Source organism: Chiroxiphia lanceolata, chromosome 5 (genome assembly GCF_009829145.1).
Source record: "Chiroxiphia lanceolata isolate bChiLan1 chromosome 5, bChiLan1.pri, whole genome shotgun sequence".
Classification (NCBI taxonomy): domain Eukaryota; kingdom Metazoa; phylum Chordata; class Aves; order Passeriformes; family Pipridae; genus Chiroxiphia; species Chiroxiphia lanceolata.
Genome location: NC_045641.1, coordinates 49,348,626 through 49,371,108, shown reverse-complemented (window position 1 = coordinate 49,371,108; position 22,483 = coordinate 49,348,626). Strand labels below are relative to the sequence as shown.

General features: G+C 43.4%; 1 protein-coding gene across 5 annotated transcripts in view; it reads left to right on the top strand.

The window, feature by feature from the left end:
* The window catches only part of GRIN2B (glutamate ionotropic receptor NMDA type subunit 2B), a 211,857-nt gene that overhangs the window by 28,095 nt on the left and 161,279 nt on the right, over positions 1-22,483 (top strand). For 4 of the 5 annotated variants that reach the window (XM_032689029.1, XM_032689031.1, XM_032689030.1 and 1 more), the window contains one exon: positions 8,166-8,594. In XM_032689029.1, coding sequence (XP_032544920.1) covers positions 8,184-8,594 — 411 coding nt within the window. In that variant the 5' untranslated portion in view covers positions 8,166-8,183. Of the gene's footprint in view, positions 1-8,165; positions 8,595-10,402; positions 10,507-22,483 lie in introns of those variants that run through there. The other variant, XM_032689035.1, reaches the window with a different exon arrangement.

Genomic DNA, 22,483 nt, shown 5'->3' with positions numbered 1-22,483 from the left:
TACAGTATGTCTCAAGAAACCTTTGTGATTTGGCTTCTACAGTGTTTACATCCAGCATCCAAACAATTAAGGACTGTCTCTTGATGTGAGACTTTGAGTAACCAATGGGGATCTTGGTTACTTAAATGGGGATCTTGGGATTCTGGTGTGGAATTTGGCATCTGCCTTCAGGAGACAGTGCAGACTCGCCTGCCTGCTTTGTGTTTTCCCTTTAAGGAAAGAACACAGGGAACAAACAGGTACTGAGTGAGGTGCATGAGAGAGTCTGGGGAATAGTAAAGTCCTTCCACCAATGGAAGTAAAAGTTCTCTATGATTTTTAAATTTTGAAATCCAATGTACCAATCTGTCAATGCACAAAATGCACAGTTGATTAAGGTTGAACAGAAAACCTCAAGTTAATATATCAAATAATAAGAAATGCCAAGGATATGCTTCTCTAAACCATCCAAGTGAAGTTAAACGTGTTTCTCGTGGATTGGAAGTATTTAAGTCCCTAGCTTTTGGATATTGCAGTCTTTAATATTCTCATGTTATTAATGTGCTGTTGATTCCTGCTTGGAAATGAAAACTGGAAGTGGAGAACTAAGAAGGGAAGGAAGGGATTGTCTCATGGATTTTCAAAGCGTTTCAGTTCTATTTAACAGGCAAACCCGATGTTGCTCTGTGCAACATTCTGCTGCCTGTTTAAACTGAGTCTTGCACTTGAGGAGGCAAAGCTGCTTTCAGCCATGTTGAAATCCCTGTGGAGGGGCCTCGCACACAGCAACACGTCCTTTGATTTGGATGGTCTTGCTCTGAGCCTGGATCCAGTTCTGAGATGGGGCAGATTACATTGGGAAGTGGGAAATGGTGCATGCCTTGTAAGCTTTGAACCCCTTGTTTCAAACGGAACAAGCAGAGTGACAGCTGTGGCAATCCAACCCTCCAGGTGGTGAGGATATTACAGTCTCTGGCAGGGAGGACCTGTCTCATCCCTCTAAACTTCTCTAAGCAGGATGCTGGGGGGAGGATGAGATCCTGGCAGGGGAATGGTGGCTCCAGCCTGGCTCTGCAGGCCAGGCTTGCAGAGAGCAGTGGCCGTGCCAAGCCTTTATGCTCTGGCATTTAGAAGTTGGCACTGGGTGATGCCAGACTGACCTGCTGTCTTGCTTAATGGCTTTTGTGTGTGTGACACTGAGTCCCGCAGCTCTGCACGTGTGTGCCAGCTTGGATAAGCAGGTCAGACTCCTTCTCTCTGCCGCCCAGCCGTTACCTTCATTGCTCATTCTGATGAGAATCCAAGGGGACTCAACTTATGAGGAGCGATAAACACAAGCTGAACTTTTGCTGCAGTAGAGGAAAGTCTCAAGGGGTGATCAGATAACCACCTACAAGCATTTTCACGGTGGAAATGGTGAGTCGAGAGGGAGAAATTGTTTAGGCTGAGTGAAGAAGATACTATTACAGTTGCAGGATAGCTGAGCAAAGGGAAAATTTAGGCTGTTTAGGGAAATATTTCTAAACGTGAGCCTTAGAGTTGTCTCCTAGCAGTGGTAATCCTACTGTTTGTGTCATTTCAGAGCAGGTAGTATGCTAAGCAGGTGCGGTAGACAGTAATCCTGAAGTGACTGAGGAAGGGCAAGACTATTAAACAGAGGATTTTAATTTTTGATTTCTATGAATCATTTGGTATTGGGCTCAACAGAAACTCGCAGGCTGTAGCTGTGTCAGCTATCACCCGTGATATGTAAAATATGTGGGTGGGAGGAAGTGGGAAGGACACTGGGAACTTACCCTTGGGCAAGCTTACAATAATGAGACATAGTTCTTCATCTGTTGGGAATGATATGGGTCTAATTGATGATCAAAGCGGGTTTTGTACTGCCTTAAGTGCAGGGAGAAAATTGCTCTTCTCCTTTGTGTGGGGTAGAAAAGGGGAAGCACTTTTTCACCTTATTCCTGGATACACCTGTTGGATAGACAGAGGCAAACTAGCCTCTGATGTATCTGACACTGCCCAAGTCAGGGAGGAGTTTGTACCTGGCTTAATAAAGAAAGAACAGCTTTGAAGAAAGTAAATAGAGAATAGAAGTAAACATATGTGCTACTTTACATCCAGTGTCTGTGGAAAGAAAGCTAACAGTGAGTTAATGAGAGAGCTCCAAGGGCTTTGAAGGCTTTAATTGGGGGGGTGTGATGCATTCCCCAAAAGAACAACGCTGACTTGGGAGAAGTAAGGGAAAATTGGAAATGTTTTGTAAGTTAGACAGAAATGAATCTGTAGGACTTTACAGGCATGGGACAAAGGTACATGTTGGAGAGGGAGGGATTGTGAAGAGAAGAAAGAAGACCTGCCCAGAAGGCGTCAGAAAAATGTTTCTGTCATAGGAACATTTTTATATTAGAATGATAATATAAGTGATGTTCAAAGCTAATTAAAATAAACTAAACCACACCGGTTTTAATCTAAAACTACTGAAATGCCCTTGGGAGTCTGTTTACTCAGGGTCACCGTGATGAACCATTTTGGTGCTGGACTGTTGCATTCACCACTGTGTATTGTGCTTTCTGTTGTCTCTAGTCTCTGCCGTCTTTTGTGTTCTGAACGTATGGAGATTTTCCTGCAGCATCGTTCATTCTGTTTATCAGCACCTGAAGTGTGCAGACGCTTATAAGACACATCTATCGTGCCCCAGATCCATCCTCCTCTTCTTTGTGTCTGTTGACAAAATTCCTGGAACAACAGGGCTGTGAGCCAAAAGAAGATTTATGGACACTTATGTCACCAACGTAGTAGGAAGTAATATGGGAAACAGCAGCACAAGAGTTGTCAAGGTACAAATAACCTAGGCTGAAGGTGTGCTACGATAATGGTTAAAGCAATGTTAGAAGAGGAGGAATGCTTCTTCAGAGATATACAATATGCAGCAAGTCTAGATTGCAGAGATGGCAGTAGCCATGAGAAGGGGAGGTTCTCCTAAGATGAAATTGGGTCCCCAAAAATCAGGGAGTTACAGAAACTTAGGTGTAAATTGTGGTGTGATTTATAGCTTTAAACTCTAGCTCTTAGGAATAACAGTTTCTGAGGTTTCAGTCTGTCCTGCCTGGGTTTTTTTTGCATGGGTCTTAGCTCCTGCAGTTTGCCATAAGGTAGGTAGTAGACAAAAAGATCAAAGTCACCAGTCTTCTGTCATTGGCAAACACAGAGTTCTGCCACTGGTAAACACAGAAATTGTGTTCTTCTTTGGTCTGGACACACTTGTATTTCTTTGATAGACAACCCAGTAGCACATCTAGGCAACGTTAACTTCCCTACGGCTACTTCTAGTGCAGTCGCTGTTCCCTGATGGGGAACAAAACACGTTCCAGCTTTGTAGAGTATTTCACAGGTGAGGTGGATTTCTCCCTACCCCCAAGGACCTGAAACATAAGGATTGCTTTTGGATTAATTGTCTGATACTTCTCAAACTGTCAGAGAAATGAAGGCAGTGTGAATTAAGATGCTGTCAAGTATGAACAAATACCAAAGGGTATGATAATGCTGATGTCTAACACTGGGGCTGGCAGGACATCTGTCTCTAGGTAGTAATGGGACCCAGAAAGAACTGGGAGAGGAACTTCCCTGTGGCCCTCCAGGGAAGTATTGGAAGGGGAGGCTGGAGGTAGGTGATGCTTTTCTTTCTCCGTATGGAGCCAATGTCCCTGCAAAGTTCCCTTTGCTGATGGCTAGTGCCATTGTTCATCCTCCTGTCCCAAGCATTATCTTCCTCTTAATTAGGAAATCTGCCTTCAAGACAGCTTTTTGTCTGGGACTGCAGTCTTCTAAGACTTCCTTTTCTCTTGCTGTCTTGAGCTTGGAGACAGCTCCCTAGGGGCTATTGTACAAGGCTACCTGGGTGGCACAATTGCAGCAGGAGGTACCAGCATCAGCACACAACAGAAATACCCCCAAAATCTTGTGACCAGCCCATATTCTGCCTCAGTTTCTTTACCTGACATGACAATTGGCTGGCTGTGCTGTACACTGCTTGAGTAGTAGTCTGTTTACAGTTAGCCTGGTTGAATGCAAAGTGACTGATCTGTGTACTTTCTGTATTTTGAAATATCATCCAGAAATATCTCTTAATGCTGAGCTGTATTTTGCCTGTGCAGCCTAATAATTTTCTATTAATACTTATCTTAGGTCTGATCCACATAAAAGTGCAGTGTCAAATAAGGTTCTCATGATATTTTTAAGCAATCTAACCTTTGGTCCTGGCTAAATTCCAATCTGAATAATTACTGACTACCTACATTTTTCTTGCATTTTCAATTGAAGAAGTTAGCTTTCCCTTTCTGTTTTGAAAGTGATTGTGTAACATTGCTCTGCAGTAAGTAGATGCTGCATTCCTCTACAATGGTGCGTATGTTTTACTGGTAAGTTAAACGAGATTATAGAGGTATAATGGTTTTACTGGCATGTTTATACCTAAATATAGATATGTCTGTAAAACCACTTCATCTAATGGCCCTCCCATATATTTTTTTCCAGGGAGTAAGAGACAACATAATAGTGTAGAATACTGTGTAAGGGATTTTACTTAGCAGTCTGGAGTCTGGGATTTGCTAAATTGTTTTGGAGTGCCAAAATCACAGAAAAGACTTCACTGTGTTGCCCCACACCACCACCAAGGGAAAATCCTGCTCATGTAAAATATTTTGTAATAAAATATCCCTGCATGTTTTAATAATCATTCTTGACTGGTGAAATTATACTGTAAAATTATTAAAGTTACTTGAAACACAAAGGGTAAATGTCCTGTTTTACAGCTGCAGCCTTGTCAGGTGCTTATGAATTTCTTCATGTGTGAATTTCTTCATTCCTCTTCTTCACTGGGAACAAGAACCCACTCAGGAGGAGGTCCATGTGCTGCCTCCAGTGCTTCCTTGGTTGGGTGCCTTGTATGTTTGCATTTGAACACCATAGAAATTAATAGACAAAACTTGTTGCTGTGTATGCAGAAACACATTTTCAGGATAGTTCTGGGGTCACCTTAGTCTGATAATAAGTCTGTGGTCATTCACCCTTCCCTTGCCTCTATCAGCACACATTCAAAAGGGGATTGTAGTGAGCCAGACCAGCGGAGGAAAGTGAGATGAGGTTTGTGCTGGAATGTTTGTCCCTTTCTCTAAGAGCCACCACCTGTGTGTGAGCAGACATGTGCAGAGTGGCTACCGCTCAGGAACAGAAGTCAGCCCCAAGGAGGGAAGGGACTGTAACTCCATGAGCACCCCTGTTGCAGTCTCTGAGCAGCTCAACTCCATGCTGTGACCCTGCTGCTGCCTTATGGGAGCTGGATGGTGGAAACCACCCTCAGCTCTGGGTTGTGTGTAATTTATTGATGTTATCCTGCCTTATCACATCCCTGTGTCCCATTATACAAGGGAGTCCAGCCTGGATCTGGTACCTGCTATTCCCTCAGAGGGACACTGATCTGTGGCACATGGACGGCCCCTGGAGCACCTGAAAGACATTATGAACATGACAGTAATGTTATGTATGAGTGAGAGAGGGCGAGATAGATGTCTTGGTTGGTACAACACAGGCTACGTAAGCATTGCTATGCCTGATCCAGGGAGGGGTTAAAGATGACGATCCAAACCAGAGGTGCTGGGTTGGCTATAGAGACACAGACACCCTCCTCTTTGTATTAGCTTCTTCCTAGCCCTGGCTGCTCCCTGCATATCTGGCCAAAGCTTAGGAACTGGCACTGTACAGATAACTCCATTGTGTGTTTAATGGAAAAATCTGCCTGAGGGGGGGGCACATTGCATGAGCTAGACACCCAACAGATTGGCACCTATGTGCTCTTCAGGATCTGGACTCTCTTATCCTGCTTGGAGATAGATGTTAGAGATTTATTGGCTTTGATGCAGGTGAAGAGAAGGGGATGGACTTTTTGGCTGCCATTTTTCCCACTGGGAGAAGCCTGTGCTTGAGTGTGAAGGCTGACAGCTGCCATGATTGCCTGTATAGCTTCTGCATGAATGCTATCTGAGCCCTGGGTTGGAAGGCCCTGTTAAATATTCCTGGTGGGAGAAGGACTGGGAAAAACCTACACTTTTCTCCCTGGGCATCACAACTAGCCATTGCCTAATCAAGTGGAATATACTGTATGAGTCAATGCAGGAGACATATTTTAAGAGAACAAATATAGCATTAAAGTGAGTGACCAAGAGAGTGAGAGACAGAGAGTGTATAGAGTACATTAAAGTTAATAAAGCATTGAAGGAACGGGGACTGCATTTCACTGTGAAGGAATCTAATTTAGTGACTCGTAATTGGAGGATAACAGTCATGCTGGAATGAAGTTAACTGTTCATTTTGCCAAACTCTCAAAGTCTCTTGGTTCTCCTTGTGAGCATCTCTCGGAAAGTGAATCCGTCAGAGTTTAGAATCGATCGGTGCTTCACAGCCGTGGTCCCTTTCAGCCTTCTTAAGTGGATTTGGTTCCTCTGGTGCATATTTATTATCTGTTTTATTATCTGCTTATTTATCTGGTAATATCAATGCAGGATACATTCTCTCTGCTTAGCATGACAATGAGGGAGCAGGTGCTGAGCCTATGTGTTCTCCAGGGCAGGGTAAGATTGGCCCCTTGTGCCTTTTCCCTATGGATGGCTGGTGTCAGGTAGGGCTGTTTTGTGGGCTTCCCACTTCCACAAAGTTTTTCCAGCATTGTCTCTGCTGCTGTGGCTTTCTGTTCATGTGACAGAGGCAGGTGTAGCAGCAAACAGTATGGAAGGATCATGTTCTTGGACACCCAAGAACAGAGGCGCAGTGCAAAAAAGTGCAGGGCTAGTGTATTTACTTGAAGTGTGCCTGGCTGCTGAAGAACAGAATTGTGGGCATGAGTGGCTGAGCAGGACATTTTGCCCTGGGGAAAAGTCTTCTTTAGTTTGAAATGCCTGAAATCTCCTTGGGACATGAGCATGGTCCGGGGTGGGCATACCAAGCAGTGCTACCTCTCACAGCGGTGGTGGGCGAATGTGGGGACACTGCTCTGTTGTCCACAGACCAGGACTGGGGTTCTGATCTTTACACTGCATAGGTGCTGTAAAAATTAGTTTGTTAATGTTTGTAAAGTGCCTTGAGGATGAAAAGTGCTGTGGAAATGCAAACTATTGTTAAAATGAGAGTAAATAAAGAAAGAACTAGGAACAATCCCTCTGGGAACTGTCCTGCTCAGGCAGGGGCTGGAGAGATGACCTCATTGGATTATTCTGTTTCTACTGTTACAAAATAAAGTGGATGCATTCAGGGAAAAGATCGATGTAACATACCTGGCTGTAGTAGCTGAGGGTGAACCATCATAAGCTCTGTAAGTATTTCTGCTTCTGTGCAAAAATAGCTGTTATATGGGCTTGGAGGGATGTCTTCTCTATGCTGCATTGATCCAGTTTTGGCCCCAACCACTGGGAAATTTTGTATTCCTGGCTTTTTTTTTTTTTTAAAAGAACCCTGTATTGGTGGAAAGCATATAGCTGACCGTACTACAGACTGGAGCTGAGTGTGTCCTGGTGGTGGTAGGAAGGTCGTATGCAATGGATACACACGTACACGCATACATATACATCCAATGACCTTGCCCATTTGTCCTCACTTTATTCTGGAGGGACTGTGATGAGAAAGTAAAAGGGGGCCCTTATCTGCCTGTTCTCCTCAGTCTCTGTGCCTGTACCTCCTGCACAAGTCCAAACTGATTGCAAGCACCAGTCATTCCTTTGTGTTGAGGGTGAGCACTCAGACATGGGCTTGACATAAGCAATTAATTTCACAAAGTCAGCCGATCAGCTGTCAAAGGACAATTCTCTATCACTTTTGACTTGGGTCTCAGAGTGACATGGGACCTGAGAGATGACATGATCCCATCTTTTGCTGACAGCTGTTTTCTTAAGTGATTCCAAAGTCTGAAGTAGAGGCTGGACTGGTCTGACACTGTCCCCCCCCCCCCCCTTCCAAATTTAACAGAGCCCTGAATGTAGCCAAAGGGCTAGGCATTAGATGAGAAGGATTGTTGGGAGGAGAGCTAGTGGCTGAGGAAGATCAATGGATCTGCCTTGAAGGCTGACTGCATGACTGACTTGTCAATTAATCACTTTCTTTTACTTTCCCCCTTTCCCTTTTTTTATTTCCTCACTCAGGGAGTCGAAGAACCGAAGATGAGGCCCAGTGTGGAGTGCTACTCTCCGAGGTTTTGGCTGGTGCTGGCAGTCCTTGCAACAACAGGGAGCGGGGCCCATGCCCAGAAAAGCCACCCGAGCATTGGCATTGCAGTCATCCTGGTGGGCACCTCAGACGAAGTGGCCATCAAAGATGCCCACGAGAAAGATGACTTCCACCACCTCTCAGTGGTGCCTCGGGTGGAGCTGGTGGCCATGAATGAGACAGATCCTAAGAGCATCATCACCCGCATCTGTGACCTCATGTCAGATCGGAAGATTCAAGGGGTGGTATTTGCTGATGACACAGACCAGGAAGCCATTGCCCAGATCCTGGACTTCATCTCTGCCCAGACCCTCACTCCCATCCTGGGCATCCATGGAGGCTCCTCTATGATCATGGCAGATAAGGTAAACTTAAATGAGCTTCCTCCTATTGCGGACCTGTGGATCAAAACTTAAAACAGAAAGAAATATCTTATTCTGTGATCCTCAGGTGTTGTCTCATGGGGCCGAAGGGTTGAGGGATTAGACAGTTTCAGATTCAAAGAGAGATTAAAAGAGCTAACTGTGTGTAGCACCACTGAGAAGAGCCTATTAATCATGTGGAATTATCTACAACAGAGAAAAAACGAGGAGGGAAAGGAGCAGGTAGAAGAGAGCTGAAAAAGAAGTGGCCCTTTTGTTCTTCCTTAGGGAGGATAAAGAACCCCTGACAATTGTAATTCTTTTTAAAGGTTTTATTTTTACCTGTGTTTTACCTTAGAAGATCCAGGGATTCTAGCCTGGGTTTTTACTGCATGTAGCTGGAGGACACTGGTATTTTCAGGGACATTTAATACAGCTCTTACATCTTAATTGGAATATAATTGAATCTTTAATAAAGCCATCCTCTCTCAGAAGTGTTCATTAGCTCCTGAAGTTAAATAGATGTTGGCTAAAACAACTAACCAGTCTGAACCAGTCCATCTAAGTCTTTCTTTTTTTTCTGCTGCACTACTTTATTCCTTCATATCATTGACATTTTACTGTTTTCCCAGGCCCTAGCCAGTCTTCTAAGGAATTACTACACAATCAAGCCTTCCCCTACTGGTTTTGAACAGGGCAAGATGTAGAGGGAGTAGCATCTTTGACCAGCTGATTACTGTTATCTTAGTGGAGCCTCCATGAGGTGCAGGTGGACCTGATAGAAGTCTTCCTCCTGTGAGGAACAGGGGACCCAACAAGTCACACCTGAGTCTGCATTTGGCCAGATGGTGTAGCTAACATGCCTCTGGGCTACTGTGGGCCATGGAAATGTATGAGAGAAGCTGGCTGTCCTTTTCCCTGCCGGCTCAAAGCCAGAGAGAGTTAAGGACAAGCCTTTTATTGAGAAGACCCTTTTCGCCCATGCTTGTGCATTCCAAAGAAGTAAGCAGGGACACAAGCTGACAACCTTTTTCTTTTGCATGTTGTTTTTAAACAAATCTGAGGCATTTAACTAGGCAGAATCGGGTCTAATTGAATGAAGAGTGGGAATTAACCTGGCCACTGTCACTTTTCCTCAGAAACAGATCTAGTGGGAAAAGAAATCCAGGCACTTTCTGTTTTATTTACCTTGCAAATAAATAATCCAGTGCAGGCTATTGGAGATGATAACAAATTATTTTCTCACTCTTTGACCAACTGTTCAGTTGCCAAATAACATACAGTTAATACGCAGTATTGTTTTCTCATATCAGCCTTTGAACTGAAATAGTCACTGAATAAAATAATCATAGGCCTTTTTTACTCTCTCTCTCCTTGAATAGTTGCACATGTGCTAAAGTCATGCAGCCACATTCCACCCACAATAAAGCTTTTCTGCCTTGGAGGACAATCAGACAGCAGTGCTGCATCTTGATGCTCTCCTGCCTGCTGCATTGCATGGTTATCAATCTCTGTGCAAAAGAGGGTCTGAAGCATTGCTTGAGTGCTCCATTTCACACTTATGGTGACATTTTACATCCTCTTTGAACAAGTGTAAGAGTTACTGACACAAGACCTTCTAGGCACTGAGAAAAGGTCCTTGTGACTTTGAACATGGCAGGCAAAATTCTGATTTCAGATTCCCACAGTGTAAATCCAGCAAAAACCCATTGCCTTTGGCAGGATTAGATCAAATTTACCCTGCTGTAATTCAAAGAGAAATTTGGCCTATTGAACTTCGAAAAGATTTTTTTTTTTCTACCTGTCTCTAGTCTCTCCTTGGGAAGGCAACATCTCCCGCCACTGCCCTGTGTACCCCACTGGCTTGCTTCTAAAGATCATTCTGGCAGGCAAGCAGCCCACAGGGAGCTCGAAGGTAGAAGCCTTATGAATGGAGATTTCTGTTTTACCAAGCTCCCACCCCCTTTTTTTTTTTTAAGTTTTGCAGGCAGGAGAAGCAGGTTATGTACAAAGATCCGCAGTTTTAGGAAAGGCCAAGGTTTCTTAAACATAATTTGAAAAGGCTGACCTTTAGAGCTTCTGATTCGCAGGTGTGTAATCTTTAATGGATAATATTTATTTGATGAATTGAATGAAAATATGGTAGAGAGTAAATACACTAAAATTCTACTAAAAATACTGAAGTCAGCCTGCTAAGTCCTTAAGCAATTCCATTTTCCACAGAGGGCCTTGACAGAGGCTTTACTTTTAGTGATTCTTAGTCATATTCTTTGCAGATGAGTTGTGTGGCTGAGGTTTGATCCTGCAAGCATGGATTGCTTCTTTCAGCATCCCCTCAACGCCCACAGCAGTCAGCTGTGATTGAACTTGCTCAGCATTTCACAGGTTCAGATCTGCACTTACAGCTTCATTATGCTCCTTGAGTGTTTGTGATCAGTAGCGCCAATGCAAACCTAAAGAACGCTACAAACCACTAATGCCTTGGTGTGACAGATAAGCGCCTCTTCTCTGAAGGTTAATGCAAAAACTCCTCAGTCAAACCACCTTTCCCAGAGTAGCATGTGAAATTCTGTTTCACCTTCAATGAGGGTTTTGTAAGTGTGTCTGCAAGGAAATTTGGGTCATGTAAAAAAGGCTTTGTAATGTACCATGCAACTGGTAAATTGAGACACAGAAGAGCAGGGAAAAAGAAAAAAAAAAAAGAAAAAAAAAAGAGGATTTCAAGCCCAAATTTTATTTTCTCCTGTATATAAAACCAGAAATATTGCGTGATGTGCACCATAAGCTGGCCTTATCTCAGTTAACATGCCTCTGGAAATTGCTACCCACCAGCTAGAGGTCTAGGCATCAGTGGTGAAGGAGGCACCACCTGAGAACAATTCACCCCACCCACCTCAGGGTGCAGTGAAATGCTTGTGGGACAGTTCTGTGTCTCCCCACTGTTTACTGAAGAAGGCTGTACCTCAACTTGTTCGTGACGCCTCAAGTTAAATGCCATGATCCTGTAACATAGCAGGTGGAGGTATGTTGCTGAAAGTGTAACATCTGGTTTTCCTGATTCTTTTTGTTCACGCTCGCATTCTTTAATATTGCATTGGATTACATTTTGTAGATAATGTTTATGTATTTTTGTTTTCCTGGTGTTTTGCCTTTTTTCTCTGAAAAATAGGTATAGAGGAATTTGTATATGTTTTTGCTGTTTTACTCGGTGTTCATGTCTCTAATTCCACCTGCTTAGCTGTTACAGAGTGTTACATTTAATTTCTGCCTAATTTGGCATAAGAAAAAAATGACCAGATGATCTGTGTGCACGCTGTGATCTGGGTTCAGTTCCAGGAAAATGGTGAGGTACAGATACATGATGTGCCTCACTTGAGCTCTGGAGAGACCACTTTGCCGAGTGAGAGTTGTGTCATAGCCAGTTAAGTTCCTTTAGTCCCTGATAAGCATGCCAGCAGTGATGCCAAACACAGTGAAGTACAGCAGTCATTTTGTGGGGACTGGATGGCCTAGGAGTGATGGCTGAGGGGATCCAATAGCCCCCATGTTAGTTCCTCTCAGAGGAGCAGGGCCTGTAGCTCTGCGGCAGGATAGAAGAGTGCTCATGCTGTTTTGGCCCTGTAAGGAAGCACCTCTTCCTTGTTTTGGTGCTGACACCTTGAAAAGGATTAGGGGGATAACATTGTCTCACTTGGACCTGTGATGAGAAAGGGAAGAGCACTGATCACTGATGATCTGTGTTTAATCCAAAATAGATGAAATGGAGAGGAGAGAAATGTGCACCAGTACCAGTGTTAGGTTTTTGTGGTAGAATAACTTTGCTTGTGGAAGCTTGCTGGTCTCTTTAGTTTGCCTGATGTTGCCACAATGACCTTACTTTTTGTCTTACCTGATTTTAAGCATTAGTTTGTATTGTCCAGAGGACTGCAATGCATTTTTGACCAATAAGCATATCTGCTCCCATTCCAGTGTTTAAAATAATGTCTTGTTTCTCCCCAGTTGTTTTGAAAGCAGAAATTCAATTGTATGAGGATGCTCTATGTTAGGAGGCTGATGGTGAAAGTAAACCTTCAAGGCTGCAAACCAAACTTCAGTTCAGATAATCACACAAACCAATATCTCGTATTTGCAATCCTGAGACTGGCAGTCTGGACTGGGCTTTTCTTCACTGTAATTTCAATATTCCCTAAATCACTTCTGGCCAGAACTAGGAGGTAAAGGAGCAGTCACAACCCCCCTCCCTCCAAAAAAAACCAACTAACAGATATACATTTATAGGTATCTCAAGAGAAGGGTGAATTGTTATTCAGATTTAGAAAACTTACTGTGTTGGAAAAGATTTAGCTCCTTGCCTAAAAAGTGACCACACCATCTGTCTGACTGATCCATTTTGTAATGATAGAACTATTTATTTGTTTTAAAATAACAGAAAAAGTCAACTTGGTGATAATGAATGCAGAAAAGGTAAGAGCAGAAAATGCCTTGGGTTCTCTTATAGCACAGCTGGTGACCATCATTTTTGCCAGAACTGCACCTTCCTATTTCTCCACAGTCGCGTTATTTCGTCAAAGCTTCTTGTCCTGTGAAGCGTTATAGTAACACAGGGGTGCACAGGCAGCACAAGAAAATACTGGAAGAAGAGGATGGTTATGTTTTCCCAGGTGAAAATCATTCTTCTCTGTCTCTGCATCCCTTGCTGTTTTCTCCAGGGCTTGCCCACACAGGGATATGTGCCGTATGCATCAGCATACTGATGGAAATAAAATGGTAGGAAAGAATGATCTGTTGAGCTGGGCTGTGCCAGTAATAAAATTTGTATAAAAGCTGCATGAAACTAACCTGAAATCTAAAATCAGATCTGTTCAAGGCCAGATTCTCCTTCCTTTTTTTCACAGAGCATGGAGTTGACTTTTCTGTTATTCCCTCCCCTACCTTGTTCTTTATTCCCGTTTATACCAAAGCTGCAATGTTTTCTCTGCCTTTTCATCCCCACTTCATAAATCCCTCTCCCCTTTGTTTTTCTTTTCTGTAAGGCTTCCAAGAAATATTGTCTCTCTCTCTTTCGATGCTGAAGGCTGCTGTGATTGCTCCATGCTTGGGCAGTGATTTCCTTGGTATTTTGGTGGGGAGCAAGTCCAAACTTGGACAACAGGTGTAAAGCACCAGGGAAAAAGAGTACCTGTTGGTCAGAGTGCAGCAAAGTGATGCTGCAGATACAGGGAAGCCAAAATTAGTTGGATAAGATGAGCACCTAGATACACACTGAAACCAGGACAAAGTCAAAGACACTGGGACAGTGCTGCTAAAAGCAGAGCATCTGTAATTAAAAGGAAAGCACTTTCACTCTCAGGTTTCCAAAGGTTAAATAATAGGCATGCATGGGGAATGCAAACCTCATTTTTTGGATGTAAATTTGTTTCATTTCCATTAGGGATGACATCTGAAATTTTTCGAGCCCTTGTGTGAAGGAAATTCAGTTAAAAAAAAAAAGATAAAGTTCCCTTTGAACGGATTATACGAACTGAAGTAAAATAAATTAAAAAAAAAAATGTTGCTTAGAAGGGAGAAGAACACACATTTTGATCTGCAGACATTGAAAGATTTCTTTCCCTTTTTTCCCTCCAGACAAATTTATATGCAATTCCTGTAAGTTCACAAAGTATTTTCATTTCTCTGAAACTGCATTTGATGACAGTAATAGTTTAAATGTTTCTTAAACTAATCTAATAATTAACAAAGAGAAGTTTGATGTTAAAAAATAAAATAAAAAGAAATTGGCAGTTTCCCTTCAAGCTTTTAATAATTTTTATGGACATGATTAATACACTTCATTTGGTACTCAGTTTGCTTTTGCTGCCAAATGAAAGCTCTGTGTAGCTCACAAATAATGAACTAAATATCATGTATTCTCAAATTATGAATTTGCTGCAAAAGTTGAGGAGGGAGAATAAAAGGTAGGTCACAGAGATATAGACAATATACATACAAAATGACTTTTTTTTCATGTAAAGAAAGGGAATATAGGTAGCATATTTTTGTGAAGTTTAACACCTGAGAGTTTCCCTAGAACAATTTTTATTACTTTAGAAAGAAATCACAGCATTTAAAATCCCTCAGGTATTAGGAAACCTGGAAATGAACTTTTAAGAGCTTTAACCTCTCCCTAGGGCCATTAAATCCTTCAATGTTAACTCATTTTCTAAACAAGAGCTCAAGTACTCTCATCAGTATTATTTAAATGAAAAAATGACTTTTCAAAGAAATGTATAATTTTTTTTATTAATTATCCTATTAAAATAATCTGGATTTTTTAAAAAAAAAATAAAAATTAAAGCTTCCCTCTATTTTATCTCCAATTTTCTTGGGAGGAACTCTATTTCAAGGTCTTCCCTTTTTCTGGGGCATTCTTTTCAAGAGTCTCAGGAAAAAAAGTGGAGTTTGATTCCTTTTTTATTTTTAATTTTATCACTTAGAAGCAACAAGAAAGCACCTTTAAAAAACCAGAAAAAACAAAAGTCTTATGCAAATGTAACTTTCCATTAAATATCTCCATCAGTTTTTCCCCCTCTAATAATTTATACTGGATGCACTTCATATCTGTCCTGAGCCTTGTACACCTGATGCTTGAAGATGTCATCTGAGCTTGAGCATCACAGAATTGGGAAGAAGAAAACCTGGGGTGCCCTGGTGAGACTCATACCCTGCTAAGGTGCCCTGGGATGCTTTTGGGCAGAGGCAGTGCTGAAGGAGAAGATGGCTTCCTGGAGGTGCCTTTCCTTAGCAGAAGTTGTCTCAGACAAGAGATGTTAAGCAAAACTGAAGTCTGATTCTCTTACATCAGCCTTTTGCAGCTATTTATAAACTGTTTTGTTTTGGGTCATAGGATTCTTCTTCCAGGAGTACAGAATGTTAGTTTTCTTCTGTTGTTATAGTGATGTTTTCTTTTGAGGGACAGAAGACCTTTCCTTCTCTAGCTCTGCACGCAACTGCTGCAACCTACCTGAGGTAAAGAGAAGCTGAATTAACCTTATTACTACTGTTGTTTAAATGCAGTGTTGTCATTCTTTGCCTGGAAATAGAACTACTGAAGTGAGGAAAATATTGATTTCTACCTAGCCTGGATCTGGCAAGTAATAGGGCTTCTGTGAAAAAGTTCTTTCTTGCTAGATTTCTAACCTTGATTTTTACACTAATGATGTTTAGTTAGATCTCCAAATCTGTAAACACTTACCTAAAGAAAATCTGGAAGCTTGATGAGATCTGACCCATAGTTATTTATAATTACTATTACAACCTCTTTCTTCAAAACAAAAAACCCAACACAAAAGTCTTAAATCAATTTGTGCCATCCCCAGCCGGACAAGGAGATTAGTTTCTTCAATCTGGACAGACAGTCCTTTATTACAACCTCAAGCAGTTACTTGTCTCACAAAATCTAAATTAGTTACACTCAAATTTGTCCCTGCCCTAAACTGGCCTCAAAATGAAATTGAAAACACAGAGTGTGAAATTGCCCAATGCTGCTGCTTTAGATCTGTATGTCACTCCCCAGTAACCGCAGGACAGAGAGAACCAATTCTTTCCAGGGAATCTCTTATTCTCTTTGCCTTTTATTTGCCTCATTAACCAAGTTTGGAGGGGATGGATTATGAGGGAACTTAAGGGAAGTACATATACACAGACTGGAAAAAACAGGGTACAGAAAAAGGTAAAATTGTAGTCTGTGACTGTTAAGGGTGTGGAGGAGCCAATATATGAAGAAAGAGTATAACAGCTGTATGTGTGCATTGTAGATGGACTGAACAATGAGTCAGGGTATGATTTATATACTCAATGAATAGAGGTAGAGTAAGATTAGAGAAAAAAGTGGTTGGTGTAGCTGCCAGAAGTAGCAGTAGGAATGACAGGATGAAGTTAAGGAAATATATTAAATGATGTATTATGATACATTAAATGATAATATTAAATGATATATATGTGTATCAAGGAAAAGGCTCAGATACTGAGTTTTATTAAAAAGTGCTCTAGACTTCTTAGGGAAGAGTGTGGAAACCATATTTCTTCAGCTGTTTTCAAGCAGAACTGAGTTAAGTGCTGGAGAACGTGTTATATAGATACAGTAAAGGAGAAGGAGGATGAATGAGATGAAAGACAGCAAAACTTCTCCTGAACATAGGATCCTGGGGAGAAAATTAAAAAAAAAAAAAGAAAAAGAAAAAAATAGGTTCTGAGAGTGAGGAAAAAAAAGTGTCCTGGAGACTCCATCGAGGCAATTTTTCTCTGTGTTTTGGCAATAGCTTCTAGCTGTATATCTGTGAAGTTCCTGATGAAAACAATAAATGTATGTTTCAGAGGAAGGGGGAAGAAGGAACAAAGGACATGGAGAGTCTAAGGGTGGCTAGGCAAAAAAGTAAAAAAGGCAGGTACACACAGTGAGAAGGACTGATCTAAAGGGTGCCAACACAATCTAGCAGTCCTGATAAACCCGAGTCCTCACTGCAGCTCTGCTATAAAACATGACTTTAAGGCAATTGCTCTACAACAATTTGCCCTTTGCAAGAAGACCAAACAATGTTTTTGTAAAGTACTTTGAGCTCTACAAAAGGCAAAGGCTACTTAATTGCTAGGGAACAATTAAGGCTTTTTTCTAGCTGAAGTAAATACAATGCTTGTTATGAAAATCTGAACTCCAAGAGGAGAAGCCATAACCCCCATTAGAGGTGGTGGCTGAATAGCTGCAGCATGCCGGAGAACTCATTTTATGCAGGGCTGATACTACCCTCTATTGTAAGCTTGCCCATCATTCCCCATTATAAAATCTCTTGGGGGTTTCCTGTAATTTTGCCAAACTATGTTTGAGTAAAGTTCCTATGCCAGGTGTATGCCTCAAGCTGATTAATTTATTTTTCTATTTATTTGGAAAATAAAACATCTCTCTCTGAATATGTGGCACAGGAAGATACATGATTTATCTGTGTTGCAAATGCTGGCACCTTTTCCTCCAAAGGTTCTGCCTGATGATCATGAGCAAGGACACAGGTCTGGAGAGGGGGTATCTGGTAGGGAAGAGCTTGTAACCAGAGATGTTCTTTTGCTACCACTGCATAGGCTGCCCCAAGTTTGGCCTTGTTATAAGCATGGGAAACTGTGGATATGCCTGAAGTCTTTTTAGATGTTTGCCATGTATCTTGAAAAGAACTTGTCTTTGAAAACTTTGCTTCAGAACTGCACCTGGCCCTGGGGCTGCACAGGCCATACTGGAGCTGGAGCTCTCCTGTGGAGTCCTGGTGGGATCCAGCCAGGAGAAATGTGCTGTGCACCAGGGAATCTGGGCTGGAATTCGGACGAGGTAGGGGACATCTGGGATATGAAGAGGAGCCAGTGCAGAGGGTGAGCATCTGGAAGAGATCCTGAAACAAGGAGATGGGCAGAGGGACTGGATAAAGATGGGAAGCAGGAGATGGGGAATAGGAAAAGGGAGAGAGGGAGAGGAAAGAGGAGATGTGTCTGTTCAGGTGATGCTGCCTGCCCAGGTGATGCTTCCTGGCTGGCCCCAGGAAGCAGGGGGTGGCAGAACTGCTGAGCAAATGAGATCAGGGTTGTGAAATAGGAGTGAAAAGTCTGTCAAGTGGAGACTGAGTGAGAACAGAATAGTGGGATGGGGCAGCAATGCTTTCCCTGTGCGTGCTGCTTCCCTCCATTTGGGCAGAAATATTCCTTCCCCACTCTGCCCTGAACCACAAAGGAAGCCAGAAATGGGTTCTGGGGCGTGACTGATGACTGTTGGGGGACTGGGACTGGCATCAGTTCTCCCTGCGGGGGGAAGGCCAGTGGGTCTTCTAAAGTGTGCCTGGGGCTGGCTTGGCTGTGCAGTGCCCCAGCCAGCACACCCTGTTTCACGGCCCTAGGCTTGGTGGGGAGAGGGAGAAGCTCCTGGGAGGAGGGAGCAATCCCTCCAGAGCATCCACCTGCTGTCCTGCTGTCTGGCTTGGGTCTGGTGTGGTCACTGTCAGGCCTCTGCGCTGGAGGGGATAGGCTGAAGCCATTAGGAGGCTGCTCCATGATGGAGCTGCTGGCTCCTCCATGTGTGATCTCCTTTGTCATGGCTCCCTCTTGGGCTCTCGCTCTGGCACTTGCTTTCTGCAGAGGCAGAGCTGTGTCCTTGCCCCCCCCGGCCTACTGCAGCAGTCTGGAGGTATGACATGAAGAGCCAAAGGCCCTGCCACCAGGCCACCAGCCTTGCTGGGTCTCATATCCTGCTCCCTACCTGCCACCCTTCCCCTCCTCTCCCTTTTCCCACTTCCCTTCCTCTCACCCTCTTCTGTCTGTCACTCTACCCATTTCTTAATTATTGTTTGCACTGTGCTTTGAAAATGCAGTGTGCTGCATAAATGTTAAGTGGTATTATTGTTATTATTATTATTTCTCCCTTTTCATTTGCATCCCTCGCTCTCTCTCCTCTTGCTATTGTGGCTTCCAGAGAGAATGTGTGGGCTTACATTATTTATAGCTGTGTGAGAGTAATTACAGAAATGATTTAATTACTCAGTTAATACTGTTCTCCACATCACCAGCTTGTCAAGCTAGTGATCTCTCACCACAGCACATGCACACTAGTATTGTCCACATCATAGATGAGGAAGTAAGGGGAGGCAGAGCTTGGGGAAAGATTTGTGACAGCCCTGCACATCACTGGTTACTCCCCCTGCACCAAGAGATGAGGCTGCTGAGCCTGCAGGGGCCTGGCCAGGGGCAGCATGTGGTGTGGCCTCAGCTAGGGCAGAGCTGCCCTCAAGGAAGTGGTGTGCAGTGATGGTTCATGGCTCCCAGCTGACAGGGGCTACCTCCAACAGAAACCTACTTGAGCTGAAGTTTTGATATTTGGTATGCTACATTAACCAGCTCTTCACATTTATCAAAGGTTGCAGATCTGGCAGGGGTTTATTGTCTTAACTTCTATTTAATCCTACCAAATCATAGGGTAGGGTTCATACACTCTGCATGGAGTTTGAGTATGAGGTAAAATCACTATCATCAGAAATGTTCTTTCTTGCAAGTAGCCACATGTAGCTCTGACCCTCTTGTAATGAATGAGTTTTCCTTCTGAAGGGGATAGCTTCCTCTTGCTGAGACTCCTCCCATTGGAATTGCAGTGTTTCTATCTCTTCCAGTTCACAAAGATTTGAGGGGAGCTGGGAATGTCCTGTTTCTGGTGCAGTATGGAAGGAGTTTGCATGAGGGAGAGTATGTGCTTTCCTTCAGGGGATGCAGTGAGCAGACAGTTACCAATACCTTTTAGTTATCTACTAGAGACCGTTGAAAAAAACCCTACAAATCACCCTAGTGAGCTCAGGAGGAACATAAGAATCACAGAACATTCTGAGTTGGAAGGGACCCACAAGGATCATTAAGTCCAATTCTTAAGTGAATGGCCCATACAGGGATCAAACCCATGACCTTGGGTTTATAAGCACCATGCTCTAACCAACTGAGCTAAGGGAAAACATTCTTTTCTGACAGATAAAGAGGAGAGGGTCAATGAATTCTTAACAGAGAAGACAGTTATTTGGGAAGTGGAGAGAGGCTCTTGTTGGATAATGGTGCATTTGTCAGATAACAGTGTGTGGAGAGAGCATCTCTTATAAGTGCCTGCTTTCCACGTCTCCAAATTGCCTGGTTCTATTTGGGCTCCTTCATGGCCTGGGCTGTGGGCCAGGTTCAGACTGTTCCTCGACATGGCAGGGCTGGTGGGCGGCAGGAGAATTGGGAACAGGTGGCATCGAGGCTGGTGGAGTGGAGCGCCTTTTCCATGCAGCACTGCCTGCCAAGCTGCCAGGCGCGGGACACCTGGTATCTGAATGGGCTCTGCCCGCCTCCCAGGAAGCAATGCAATCAAAGAAGTAGGCTAAAGTGTTTTGAGTGTGAACAGTGAATATAGGTCCCTTTTTTTTTGACAATATACAACATGAGATAGGTTAAGACAGCCTTTATTTGAAAAAATGCTGGGCATCTCCATCTTCTGAAAGTTGAGCCTTTCATGTTGTATTTCAGAATGGACACTCAGAGTCCCTCATTGCTTTTGCAAATACACACTAGAGGCTTTTATTTATTTTTTCCCCATCTGACACACTTGAAAGTGAATTTTATGACCTAATATTGGAACAGCTTTTTGAGAAGACAGTGAGTGGAAGGGCAATGGAACAAGTAATTTTGTCAGCTCCCAAATGAATGAATCCTCTTTTCACTGGATTCACATCTCATGGTTAGTTGACTCTTTAACTGAATTATATAACAAGACTGTAATGTAAGCTCAGTCCATAGTAGACACCAGAGAGTCCACAGAGATAAGAACTTGAACTGGGCGAAGAGATTTCAGAAGAGCTGGACCCATCCTTCCACCAGTGGTGAGGACCAGTGTCATTAAAAGGGTCTCGTTTCTTCACCTGCTGCCCTGTGTCCACTAGAAGATATCTAGTCCAAATAAGTGTGTTTGCCCACACTTCAGATTTTCAGGGGCTGTCTACACCTCCTCCCTACAATAATACCATTCCCCCTAGATCTCCTACTGCTTTTCTCCCAGTTTTCATTGTGTCTTTTATGCTCACTGGCTGGCACGGTACATGAGAGAGATGTACGTGGTGCCCCTGGGCATCTGTGTATAGGGGCTGTCCACCACAGGCATGCTGCCAGGTCAGGATGAAGTTTATTTGATTGCCTAGTGAGCCTTTGACTGTGAGTGGGTGAATCATACACACTGCTGTGGGGCTAGACAAAGATTTTGGGACTGCATGCAGTTGCAGCCTGTATTTTTGTACGGCACTGTAAGAATTTAATTCTCTTTGAGTCCTCTGCCCCTTTGTCAAATCAGGTGGAAATTGGCCAGCAGGTTCAAGAGTTACTGGGAAGCCTGACTCACCTATGCACAAACACAAATGCATCAGGTTTGCAAGAGCCTCGTTTCCTAAAAAAATACAAGCTGAAAATGCACACAGAAGGTGGGCACAGCCCTGCATCGGAGTGTCTCGGGAGCTGTGATTTTGGCACAAGTGACCCGTGCACAGTGTGTCCCAAACATGCTTGCAGCTTGCTTGCCCTCTCTGCCGTGTGCTCCCACGGTGACTCACTCTGATTCACCCCAGCGCGGCCCTGCTCCGCGGTGCGCACAGGCGAGCATGCGACGTGAGCGGTGCTGTCTCTTGGGGTTGGACATTTGGTTCACACTTGTACTCGGCGCACATGTGTGTGCTCTGTGACTCACGGCACCACGCCGCAGCGGCTTAGATCGCAGCAGCGAATGAGACATAGTCATGAATAGGCACTGGCTCAGTGTCACATGCTCCTATCAGTTAGTTTTTGAAGGGAAACATGGCGCAAGGCTTGGAGATTTTAATATTTCTATCCAAAGACAGACCTCTTGAGAAAGGAAATTAGCCTGATGACAGCAGCAGTAATTGGATTATTCCGTTAGTATCCTCTGTGGAAGAGGAAGACGTGCCTTTAACTATATTTTAAATGCAGACTTAAAATGTGAATTAGGCCTTGTTTTTCTGACAAGCAGACATCTGTTTTCTGCCGCACTTTTTTCTACCTTTTAACTGGCTGAGCTTTCTGTCTAGCCTTATTCTTACCTTTGTGCCAAGGCTACAGCAAACTGTGGTGGTTCAAGTTCCTCAGCTGGTGCTGAACGAGATCAGGGCATACTCAGTCACTGGGTGCCTTGAGTGGGCTGAGAGGAGACAGCCTGAAGGTGAAAATAAGGGAGGATATATCCCTTGATCTAAAGGAGGGAGTGTGCTGAAAGGGCTGAAGCCTGGGGAAGGGGAGAGATGAGAAGCTCTGAAAGATGCAATGAGGTGAAATGCAGGGGAAGGAAGTACACAGTAAACTTTGGA